Genomic DNA, 13,454 nt, shown 5'->3' with positions numbered 1-13,454 from the left:
CATGAACAGCATAGAGACAGGATGGCGCCTGGGAAGTAAAAATAAGTCCCTTAACTCTCCCCATCACTGATATAATATAAAACAAACAAAAAATGTACAATCAGTATGGACGGCAAATTGATTTCCTCGAAGCACTTTGATGAAAACTAAAGATAAGATGCTTTTATTAAGTCTCGACTGTCACATTTTCAAATAAGTCTATAGAAGTAGCTGGACTATAAAAAAATATATAATAACAGACCCCGGCCCGGGCAGTCGGCGTTCAGCTCACCCATCTGTTCATTCTCCCTTTCAAGCGATAACTTTACCTTACCTTTACGTACCTTTACCTGGCTGACTTACCTTGTAACACTATCTGTCTGAAAATATTCATAGTGCCATCACTGATTAATAATTTTATATGATAGAGACTATAGCAGAACATATTGCTAGAACACGGGAAACTATACAAAAAGGAAAACTTATATATGCAGCTCGAGAGTTTTTTGCCACGGTGAGCTCCAAGGAGACTGTCGCGATTGTAGTCTCCTTGGTATTCTTTTTTTTATATAGAAGTCTAGGCCAGCGAACTCCTTCACGGCACAGGTTATATTTCAAGGCCATTCTGGTCCTCTAAATAGCTACTTTTACGGTACAGTTAATAATCCGAGGCAAATTTGACCCGCTATATATTTTTATATTGGAACGTATTGCTATACCAACACATAACAACATGATCAGAAGAGTATGCAGGTTTAAGAATCGTGCTTAAAATAAATGATACGAAGAAACAGCCGAGCACTAAGGAGTTGAAGGCAAATAGATGGGAGAAAGTGTTCATTCGCTACTTTATTTAGCTCTCATATTCGTGTATTTATTTCTAAATCATTGTTGCAGCTCGATGCTAATAAGATGTAGAATTTTCTCAGGGGGATGATGATGGCCTCGCTGGTGTCATGTGTGGAGTCGTCAGTTTGGTATTGTACACGCCAGCTCAGACGTCACAGGATGCTGGTGAGCTAGCTTAGTCGGGCTCAGAATACTCGCATCTTTTGAGTAACCTCTAACCAAAAAATAAATAATGTCAGTTTGGGCTGGTGAGGGCACAGTAACATGGCCGCCTGCCCAGTCTTAGCGGCGACACCTGCAGCGCCTCGCCGCGCACTCCACCTCCGTGACTCTGTGGCGGGACAACAACACAGAGTCAACATGGCGGCGGTAGGGATCAGCCGCCTCGCCCTGCGCCCGGCCCGCCTCGGCCTCCTGCCTCGCACCCGGCAGGCCGCAGCAGGGCACCGCGTCGCCTTCACCAGGGTACGTGCAGCGGCGGCGTCACTGTGGTGCCCGGCGCGGGGCGTGTCGTCGTGCTGCGTCGTTGTCCTGAGCGTCGCCAGGCTGCTGGGCGAGCCGGTGCTGGACGATATCCCGTCGCTGCGAGACGTGTGTTTGGGTGTCACTGCCCACACCAGGAGCTACAAACGAGCGAAATGATATGCCAGAAGCAAAACAAACTGGGATAGAGATTGTTACCATCAACGGGCAGATATCTCATCTGGGATAATCTAACCTGGATTTTCTTGCCTGGCTGGGGGCACGCCCCATCCTAAAACTGTGTGATGTCTCCAACCAAAACTGCAGCTGATGAATTTTCATGAAGATGGTCAGATGGTTGGCTAATATGACATCACAGGGTGGCACGGACAACTACTAATATTCAATATTAGGAGAGAGGGCATACAGCCTCCTCTGGTGGAGTTAATACACTTTAACGTGGATTCTTTTTTGGACAATTTACAGTTTCACCCAACCAACGATTTTCTCGCGTGGTTCATGTTTTTCTGGGGACAGGTAGTGAATTGCACGATTTTGTACCTCATTTCCATCGGAAATGGAAGGGGGGGCGAAGCACCCCATTAGGTAGTTATGTAAAGTTAGGTTTGGTTAGTTTAAATTTGTTCAGCACACAGAGTAGGGCAGCAGAAACACGGAGTGCAGGATGAGACATGGCAGCAGCGGTCCAACCGGTGTTGTGAAAAATACCTCCCCACAGAAATAAGTCACTCTGCTGTTCAATACACATGCACACTGGGGGAATACACAGCAGGAAAAACATTAATTTGCCTAGAAACAGTTTGAAAGATGAACCTCTGCGAGCTATTTTGTGGCTGCGTCAGCGGGCAGCGGTAGGTGCACAACAGACATTAAAAAGTTGATCATTTAGTGATTTTCTGAGAAAAATATTATCCATAATAAACAGCACCATATTTTGTCCAGAAATAAGCTGTCAACATCTTGAAATTAGTAGGCTACCCTCTTGTGAATAATCCCCCTCATCTACATAATTAATTGTTCTTCTGTTGTTTACCATTACCGTTGATGAAGTTTTAGGCCCTACTCCGCTGCCAGTGCAGCACTGAGCAGGGTCGTCAACACTATAATGATGTTAGCATCTAAAAAATTATCCTTAATGCACGTGTATGTTGTATGGTTTTGGTTCACTTGTGAAGTTAACCTTTTCTGTTTCAGGCCCTGTGCTCTTCCTTGGGAGAGGAACAACCCAACTTCCCGGGTTCTCGCTCAACATGGACAGAAAAACTTGACTTTGTGCAGCCTGACCTGTATGATGGCATCCCTGTGTACAGGGTCATGGACAGGAAAGGTCAGATCATTGACCCAGCCTCTGACCCCAATGTAAGTCTTTATCAACTTTCTGCGTAGGGGTGGGCAGGTACCGGTACTAACGGTACCAGCTAAACAGTACGGTACCGGTACCAGATTGCTCGGTACCGGTACCAGTTGCTCAGATTTATTTATTGGATTTATTGATAATTCTTCATGTCCGATTTTTTTTAGGTTGCTAATAAATATTGTTATTGTTAGTAGACTATGATCGAGTACATCCATAATAACTATACATGCTATTTTTTTATCGAAAAAATAAATATTCACTTCATTCAGAGAGAGAGAGAGAGAGATCACCACTCAGTGAGTGGATATCTTGGTGATGTGGGTACTCGACTACTCGATCATAGTCTAATAACAATAAAAATATTTATTAGCAACCTAAAAAAGAAAAAGAATCGGACATGAAGAATTATCCAGTAACTCCAATAAATAAATAAAATAATAAAATAATGGAAATGGGAGCTGTGATGGAAACGGAAAGCAGGACAAAATGGTGGGAACTTGGGGAGACGGTCAGCGGGGCAGTGACTCAGCGTCTACACACAGGGCCCATACCACATGGAGGCGGGCGAGCGCCGAGCGTCACTAAGATCCAAACGGTACCGGTACTAGCGGCAATGCGCAGTGCCGAGTGATCATTAAGCTTCCCGGAACCCAAGTGATCATGAGGCTTCGCGGTACCAGGTGGAGCTTTTGTCTCTCCTGTTATTTCTTTTCCTCTTCATCTCTGTTAAGTCTTAACAATATGTATATTTTAGGACATTTTATCTATAGTATATATATACAGTACTAAGTCCTCACTTAACGTTGTCGATAGTTTCTTGGGAAGTGCAGCTTCGTGTGAAATAGCATTAAGCTAAATCAACTTTACCAACTATAGGCTCGATGACATAAACAAGAGTCAAGTTCTTGCAGTGTGTTTCTGGTGACAAAAAACATCGCTAAGCTTCTGAATAAACAGTCCAAACACTTTGATTATTGAACATTGAAAAATGTGTGCTGCACATATGTTAAGAAAGATTAATAAAAACAAAAGAAAGAATTACTTAATGAATTGTTGGTGAGTCAGTGAGTGACGATGGCAGTGTGGGGAGGGAGGCCGCTGTGACCCTCCCTCACCCCCAGCACTAATGATGAGTAAAGGTAAGGCTGGGTCCTGTTTTTATTTCTGCAGACAGCAGAGGTGAACAAGTTATGCTTATCATTCACTGCAACAGGGGTAAACTATGGAAAAAAAAATTGAAAAGCAAAAATTTTGGAGGGTGACTCATGTCATGCTGCAGTGTAGAAATAGACAATACAGAGTTTGCTGCACTTTTATACCACATCAATTATTGTTGCACATTTATACGATTATCAGGTGCTTTACTCTTTTTGTTTTTTTTTTTTTTTTTTCAGTGATGTTAAAACCAAATGATTTTGAACAAAATTACATTATTTGAGGACTTGCTGTTATAGTCAAGCAGTTCAAATGTCTTTGTAGTGTATAAATATATCAGATTGGAGAATTTGAGAAAATCCTGAATTCTGAATAATTTATATTGTGCTCTAGAAAGGGAAATTTATGACACACATTATTTGTAATGTGTAATGTGCTCATATCATGTTAACTAATTTCTCCTCTGTTGTAAAATTTAATACCAATCTTCATTGATTACAGCTGAGTAAGGACGGGATGATCAAAAGAAACAGACAGATTTCTCAACACAGTAAACCATATTATTCATAAATGTGTCACCCATTATTTTTCCCACAATATGTAACTGTACATAAATTTCACCATATGCACACAGCTGAGTGAAGAGAAAGTGGTCAAGATGTACCAGCGCATGACCCTCCTCAACACAATGGACCGCATCATGTACGAGTCGCAGCGCCAGGGGCGCATCTCCTTCTATATGACCAACTATGGCGAGGAGGGCACACACATAGGCTCAGCTGCTGCACTTGATGACCAGGACATTGTGTTTGGACAGTACCGGGAAGCAGGTGGGTCATGGAGACCATTGTTGCGCTGGACTTTCTTCTGCTCTTATGGACTAGCACATTGATTGTATAAGTGATAGATGGTTTCAAAACTTTAAAGTCATATTTATATACACAATGCATTCATGCCATTTGTGAAGGTTATCCCAAACGCTCTGCAAATGGCAAAAAAAAATAACAAGGTGATTATGATGATAATTAATAAAAACAATATCGGTGACACTTCCCAGAGCTGAGTTGTGCAGAGGGACGAGAGGGTGTGAAACTTTCCCCGTAGTACTTTCCTCCTCTAAAAATTCTCACACAGACTCTTGGAATGTGCCTGAGACCTTCAAATATGGCCAGAAGGCTAAAGGCAAGCCTGATTACCACATGGGATTTGAAAAAGCAGTTATACCAATCAACTTCAGTAAAATTACTAAATATATGGACCAGGGAGCAAGGGACAAGGACTAATGGCTGAATTTTCAGACTTGCCCACAACCAGTTAGGTACCCATCTCTTCAGAGGGTCAGTCTTTCAACTTTTTTGGATTCAGGTGTTGCACTTTTTATTGCAGAACCAATTAAGATCAATACTTGGTGAGCCAATATTGTCCTACTATCTTCTTTTTTTTCTTTTTTTTTTTCTTTTTCCCAGAATTGTGCTTGCTGTGAATTCCCTTCCGTTACTTGACATTGTAATCAAACTATTATGCTCATTATAACTTGAACAAAGAATTTTGTTGATTTCAAGAGAAATTTTATAAACGTTGATATATCATATTCTTTGCAAACAGTGCGATTTCTGATTTCCTAGTGGTTTGCAGTGATGAATGTTTCCGGTAAGATTGGTCTAAGAACTAATCTTTTGAGAACAAGAAGTTTTGCCTTTTTGTAAACTTAGTAGAGCTGTTATGACCTTTGCAGTATAAATTGAATGTGGAATCTGACTGGTGCAGTTAGTAAACGTTATTATGAGCTGGAAGTCATTGTTCTCGTATGAGTGCCAAGGTGTTTGAATATTACTTATTTGGTGGGGTCACTTCAGGAGTGTTGATGTGGCGAGGCTTTCCGTTGGACCGCTTCATGAACCAGTGTTACGGCAATGAGGCAGACAAAGGCAAGGGTCGGCAGATGCCAGTACATTACGGGTCCATCGAGCACCGCTTCGTCACGATATCCTCTCCTCTTGCCACACAGATGCCACAAGGTAGGTATTGTTTTGCCGCAATATCCTCCCCCTTGGTCACCTATGTACCAGTGTGTATGGGGAGTATCTATAAAAATCATGATATTGACTTCTTCTTAATGGAAGTAAAACATCTGTTGAAATGACCTTAGTAGTAACACATATTGGATGTATTGGGTTAGTAGATAGAGGAATGAGGAGGTGTGGCAGACAGCTGAGTTCTTATCACTTTCTAGTTAGTGTCTTTTGTTTCAATTTGTGGTGTAGGGATCCCATTATCTTCACACCTTGGAAGTCCTTTATCACCTATCCCCCATTTTAGACTTATTAACAGTCAAAACCTGATACTCCCGTTCATAGTATTTTGTTTTCTCCTTTCCAGCTGTTGGCACTGCCTATGCCTTCAAGCGAGCTCAGAATGGCTTGTGTGTCATCTGCTACTTTGGAGAAGGAACATCTAGTGAAGGAGATGCTCATGCTGCTTTCAACTTCTCTGCAACACTTGAGTGCCCCGTTATCTTCTTTTGGTAAATATAACCTTTTTCTGTTGTAAATATCCTATTATGTGCTTCTTTTCTATTCATAGATTATATTCTTCTCTTTTCAATTATGTAATAATGCACTGATTTGGTTAGAGTGTGCATGATATTCTTGTGTGCATAAAAAGGGATGTTTGGTTTGAGAATATTCATAATAAACTAAAGGAAACTATTTGTGAAGTACCATACTCAGGGAAGACTCATAAAGGTATGTGCAACAAGGTACCATGTACCATGCGTGTTATTTAATAATGATTACTGTATGAAGTTAATGGAAGAGAAGATACAAATGGTAACATTGCAGACATGTAGGGTTTGTAGGGTTTCTATGACCACTGCTGTTAGATACTGTTACATTTACTGTTGGTCTGTTATATTACTATTACTCTACTTTGATCTATTACTATTACTTGATCATCTATTGGTGTTTCTTTTAGTGTATAGTGTATGTGATAGCAGTAATCACAGACTTGACTACATCTAACCATCTGCTTTATCCTGTTATTCACAGATATGTAATCTTCCCTCACCCACATATACTTGTTAATCATCTTATTGTGGATGAAGGCATTTGTTAAAAACAAATCTCTTTCAGCACAACTGTCCACAAGTATTGCCCATTTTTTATTTAAACAGAAAAGATACTTTTGAAATCAATTAAATTCTGTGATTACTGATATCACATACTAAACAATACCAATAAATAACCTTATAATAGTAATATAAAGGGTAAAGAATATAATAATAATAGACCCCATGCCTGCATACCACATACAGTTCCCACCTTGGAAGCCCTTTATTACCTCTCCCCCCTTTTAGACTTATTTACATTCAAAACATTATTAACAGAAGTTATTATGAATGAACCCCCACTACAGTGTTCATCATCACCTTTCAGTCGCAACAATGGCTATGCCATCTCCACCCCAACGAGTGAGCAGTACCGAGGGGATGGTGTGGCCGCACGTGGCCCCGCCTATGGTATTGCCACTATTAGGGTTGACGGCAATGATGTATTTGCTGTCTACAATGCTACAAAAGCTGCACGGCACATCACCGTCACTGAACACAGACCCGTATTGATAGAGGCCATGACCTACAGGTACTGTTTCACAGAATATGATCATTACTGAGGAGGCATGTATATATTTACCGAGTACACGAATATAATACCTGTTTGGGTGATAGTAAGGTTACTTCAAGGGTATTTTCAAACACATGACAGACAACAGCTCATAGGGAAAATCAACAAAAATAGAGCTTCATTTGTTAAAAGAACATAAAATGAATGTATTTAGTACACAATCTTGATGTATGTTCAGATTATAGTTAGGTTAGGCTAAGTATATATTCAAATACTTGAGAGACTGCAACATATTGGGAAAATCAACAAAGAAAGAGCTCACTTTTTAGATAGAAAGTCTCATTGTTGAGTAAGAATATATTATTTTTAGTGTACCATAGTGATGACTTTCAGGAGTTTTTCTCCAGAAAAGCTCTCCTCTTGCAGCTGACAAAGAGGAGGGCAGAAGGTTCAGTATATTTTTATTGAAACACATCAAGGACACTTTAAAGGGTCATTGATAACTAATTCCACATATTTCTGCTTAGGATTGGCCACCACAGCACTTCAGATGACAGTTCAGCTTATCGTTCAGTTGATGAGGTGAGGCTGTGGGACTCCACTCAGCACCCTATCGCTCGTTTGCGTGCGTACATGATCAATCAGGGCTACTGGGATGAAGCCAAAGAGAAGGAGTGGAAGGATGACTGTAAGAAGCAGGTAATGATTACAAACTTATTTTTCTATTTCTTTTTCAATGACATTGAGTAGTTTTTTTCTCATCTTGTTATGGCACTTAATATTTTTATTTTAATTGAAAAATAACCTGTAATTTGCTTCCCCTTTCAATCATACCCTCAAGTGCCATACTATTTAAGTGGTATAATTATGAAATAATGTTGATATGTAACAAAGAGATTGTCTAATGTAAATATTTCATGAAACTGTAATTCTGCACACTTAATTCTTTATTACCAGGTGATGCAGTCATTTGCAAGAGCAGAGCGAAGACAAAAGCCCAGCTGGAAGCTAATGTTCACAGATGTGTATGACAACATGCCGGAGCACCTCAAGTGAGTGGCAACAGTGTTCACTCATGCACAAATAACATGTAGCAGTATGACATTCCTAGCTTACTTGTCACTGCTCAAACCATCATTTATATTCATATGCAACATGTTATCCTTTACTAATGATTGACAATAAATTTGAACAATTATAGTATAATGTAATAAAAAATCTGATTTGAAATTGAAACCACTGAACTGTCATCCTTCCATTAAAACTGCTTTGTCTCTTGAGATTCAACCCCCACCCTGCCTGTGTAGGAAGCAAAGTTGTGAAGTGTTTAGTGATGATGATGATGATGATGCTATTACAGTGAAAAGGTAACATGGTAATACTGTACATGCACTTCATAATGTGAATGGTAAGCAAGATTGTTCTTGTTCTTGCAGAGAGCAGTACCAGTACATGAAGGCACATGTGGCAGAATATGAGGACCACTACCCAGTCAAAAACTTTGCAAAGGAGCAGTGAAGAGAGACACATGGAGTTAGAAGGACCAGTGAAATATGAAGAGGGGTGACTGTGTGGATGCTGGTGCTGCAAACCCTCATCACAAGTCCGTTAAAACAACACTTGCACTGTGTGGCATAGGTAGGCTGATCCATGGTTGTGTGTAGATTTTTTGTATAATGTTTGTTATAGAATTGTGATTAAACTGTATGATGTATAAAGATTGGATGTAGATATATCATGGAAACGTGCTTCATACAAGTCAGTGATACTATACATAGGTAGGTTATTCTTGTGTGTTATATGTGTATATATTATTTATGTAGAAGTGGGCAAAGGTAAATAATTTAAAAATATCTTTTGAAACTTGATAATTCATAAGCTAAGACATACAGTCTGCAAGTCAGTGATTAATCAGTTAACTTTTGAATTGTTTGATTACAATTAAATGTCAAATGAAGACATCAGAATATAACACGTGACATACCAAAGCAGCGACTGCACCCACTAAGTACTACTCAAACTGTTGGCTTTTATAAAGAATATAGCCAAGTTTTGATGCCCAAGCTACAGTATTAAAGTGTCAGGGAAAAAATGCAGTATACTAATATATATAGTCCATAAACATTTGCTTAATCTATTAGGAGACATACTATCAAACTTAACTAAATTGAATAAAAGTCACCTTAAAGAGCTTGTTCAAGAAATCTGGTACAAGATGTTGCTCTGCACCTGGTGTTTCTATAGTCTTCATTTACTGCTCCCTTGCTTGGATGCCAACACCTAACTTGTGGTAAAATCCAAAACTTTATGAAACATACAACCATGTGCCATAATATTGTGAGGTAAAGCCACATTGATGAAATCCTTCTAAAACGCTACTTTTTAGACCTAAGAAACATTGAACACTCTTCGTCTGACACCAGGTTGTCATCTTTGTATTTACTTTTTTGTCGTTTGTATGTAGTTTGTAATTATATTATATTTTATGATATTCAGAACTTAAATCTTTTTATCATAACAGCCACTTTACGGTCACCAGAATCTGCTAATATATAAGACTAGTCATTTAATCAGCTGGTCCCACTTCAATCACTTCTCGGTTATATTTCTTTCAGGCAAATGGCATGAAAATGTTCCATTTCCCTTACAGAAATACCCATGGTTAGGGTAATTTTCATGAACACACTGCCTTGCATTCCTCGATGTATATAGCAACATAAACTCTGGTGTGATTTGAGAGTGAGTGGACACATCAAAAATATATTAATTTCAAATATCTAAGAGCAACGGTCTTGCTTTGTGTACTGCAAACTTTTTGTACTGAAGGGACCCATTTTTCAAGTACACGGGTGATCGGGTAACTAAGTGGGCTTGGCCCTTGCCGCATGATTAAAAGATTGCAAGTTTAGTCCCAGCTCATAGCAGCTTCTTGATGAAAGACAAAGCGCTCTCTTGTAACTCTTGGATAAAGGTGAGTGCATACGCCGTAGCGTATGGCTGCAGTGCTCATCTCTGATCTGCTGGCCCTTCGAGCCTGTGGTGGGTAAGAACTAGTTACCCCGGGACATGGAACAATGTGAAATCCGGAATTGCTACAATTTACCCTCCCCAAGTTTCCCCAAGTACCCATTTATTGACCAGCCCGGGAGGGAGGATAAACAGCTGGGTTAGCTGCATGCCGACTGTCCGGGACGGGATTCAAACCCAGACACATGGAATGGTAGCCAGGCACGCTGGCCACTAGATCACAGAGGATTATTGCAGAGTTATAATTTTATGGTTTTAGCTACCTGCCTCGCGGTGGATTCTTTAATCACCTCATTTTCTAGTGCACAGGCTGCAAAATAGGAGTGAACCTTACGTTACATCTATACAGTTTTGACCAATTACCATTATCATACTATTTTCTTTTTCTTTTTTTTTAAGTTGCCAGTCGGTTCATGGCAGACCATGTAATACTGTAGCATGTGACAGTACGGTGGTCGCCAGGAAGCTATTAGCCAAATTCCATCAGTTTTATAAATGATGATCTGGTGCCATATATAATTGTCAGCAGTAGTAACTATTAGTAAAAGTAGTACCAATTGTAGTATAGAAAATATAGCAGTACTAAAGTAGTGGTAGTAATAGTAGTAGTAATTTTGAATTTTCAATTTAATTATGATTGAATTGTAGGAGTTACTAGTAAAACTTAATTAGTTTGATTGATTGAAAAAATGAAAAAGGAAATATTCAGTAGCAAAAAAAATATGAGAAACAAAATAAAATATTTAAGTTAAGAATCTAATCCATAATATGTCAAGATAGTGAAATTCAAAGATACAGCAAACCCTCATTTCAATGAGCCAATTGGAGGCGAAGGAGGTGACATTCAAGGGTTCCAAATTCTTCTCATGTAACAAAACTTTTTGTTATATGAGGTGAAATGTACGCTGTCTGATCATTTCTGATTATATTTGATGTATTAGGTGAAAGGTGAGGCATGTAAGGACAAGATCAGAAGCGATTACAGTCAGGCAGACACTGGACACGCACTACCTGGTCGACTTTGTTTAAACCGCTGCCAATCAACATGCGTGTACGTGTTCAGCCTTCTTACCACCAAACCGAACCCCACACTTACCAAATTCGTTCAGCAAATTCCCACACATACCGCACTGGCCCAAAAAAGTTTGTTAAAGCCTAAATTCGTTATATCAAGGTCTGTAATAGCTTGGGTTTACTGTACTTCTTTTATATTATAGATTTATATCAAAGACAAGACAAATGCTTCATGATTTTCACAGTTGGAATCAGCTGTTTATATATTTTGTCTCAGCAAATTAGTAATCTCTGAGTAACCCATAAATAAATAAACTGATGTGAGTTGTTGTACATCTTTTGTTAAAGTCTCACTTCAGTAAATGTTGAGGCATCGGTGGTATCAATAAGTATCAAAAAGCAATCTCTCTGTAGTACATTTGCTACAATTAAGCACATGTATTAGTACAAACAATTTTGCAAATATTATTTCCACCTGAATATTGGACTTTTTATGTCTTAGCAGAATTATTATAAATTATTTATTACCTTTCAACAATAAGGGCTGTGAAACTGTGCAATAAATTAGAATCTAAATAAACAGCATTTTTATTGTAAACATTAGTTTTACATAAGTGACAGCTGCATAAAGGAGTGCCATATGATCACAGGTGTTGCAGCAGCATGATTCCTTGCCGAATCAATCAGGCAACTTGCATTAAGGAACATTCAGCTGTTATCAGTTCTTCAAATTGGGGAGGTTCCTTCTTTTATTTATTAATAAAATGGCTCAACCAAATCACTGATCTTTTGTTGCTGATGATGCAGTAATCCCTGCAGAGTCACTTGAATTTCTGGTGATGGCCCTCAAGGCACTGCACAGAGGTAAAGGAAGACCTTGGGACTCCAGGTCTCCTGGGTTGAGACCAAGGTACAGACATTTGGAGGCTTGCTAGATGAAACCGTACAATCTGTTAATGCATGTGGTGAGGGCATTGAGATCCCAAAGAATTTCACATACCTTGGTAACGTAGTGCAGAACAACAGCGAGGCAGGACTCATCAAGAAGTCTTATGGCAGATTGGCCTGGCTTACAGAGTTATGGACTCACTCAACAATAGTATATGGTGTTTTTTATACCTCTGCAGAAGGACAAGCTTTGCATCTTCAAGTAACTTGTGCTCCCTGTCATAGTTTATATCTGTGAGACATGGACACTGAGTAGTTACTTGAAGAGGTAGATAAATGCCTTTGGTAATAAATGTCTATGCAGAATCAATGGATATCGCTGGAATGACTGTGTCAAACTGACAACAACTACATGAGATCGATTTAAGGCCTATCACCTACAGAATACCAACTCTGGAGATACAGGCATGTGGCATGCTACACAAAGGTTGACTGTGCTCTCCAGGTTGTTTCTTGTGGAGGAGGCCAATGGGACACTCACAGAGTTCGTAGCTTGAGCAAGTTAATAGATCCTGCCATGAGGTACTTAGGATGAGAAGAGGGTCTGCATAGAGACTTGCCCAGAGGAACCCACAGGTTTGGCATTAAAGGGTGGCTGAAGCTATGCACCCCTCAGTGTATGTTCACGTTGATTGATTGATTGACCTTCTTCCTTGTATGAAAATAAGAAGATACTTGACAATTAAAGTGCTTTTCTGACATGATTCTTTACATAAAGATATTGATAAATTATTGCTATACAAATAAAATTTCTAAACAAAAATAAATATATGATATTTTGGTAAGGGAAGGCATAGACATCCCATGTCTTCCAGCACATTGATCAACTCTAACCATATTCACCAGTCCATTCAGTAGTACTCTCCCTATATACCAGTCCATCCAGCAGTTCTTCAATCCATTCACTAATCCTTCCCCACCCACCTTCCATCCACAAGGTTTCTCTTCAACTTGTCTCCCCACCAGCTCTCTTCCTATCCTCACTTCCATCACTCAACCCTCCCTCTATCCACCATTCCATC

The 13,454-nt window shown here is 39.5% G+C and overlaps 1 protein-coding gene across 1 annotated transcript; it reads left to right on the top strand.

The window, feature by feature from the left end:
* The first annotated feature begins 941 nt into the window (after positions 1-941).
* On the top strand, positions 942-12,263 carry LOC126996422 (2-oxoisovalerate dehydrogenase subunit alpha, mitochondrial-like). Its single transcript, XM_050856833.1, has 9 exons — positions 942-1,293; positions 2,506-2,670; positions 4,458-4,653; positions 5,680-5,841; positions 6,203-6,347; positions 7,258-7,461; positions 7,971-8,142; positions 8,401-8,495; positions 8,880-12,263. The coding sequence occupies exons 1-9, from the start codon at positions 1,093-1,095 to the stop codon at positions 8,959-8,961; spliced, it is 1,422 nt and encodes a 473-aa protein (XP_050712790.1). The 5' UTR covers positions 942-1,092; the 3' UTR covers positions 8,962-12,263.
* Positions 12,264-13,454: the final 1,191 nt, after the last annotated feature.

Source organism: Eriocheir sinensis, chromosome 10 (assembly GCF_024679095.1).
Source record: "Eriocheir sinensis breed Jianghai 21 chromosome 10, ASM2467909v1, whole genome shotgun sequence".
NCBI lineage: Eukaryota > Metazoa > Arthropoda > Malacostraca > Decapoda > Varunidae > Eriocheir > Eriocheir sinensis.
This window is presented reverse-complemented; position numbering and strand designations above follow the sequence as displayed.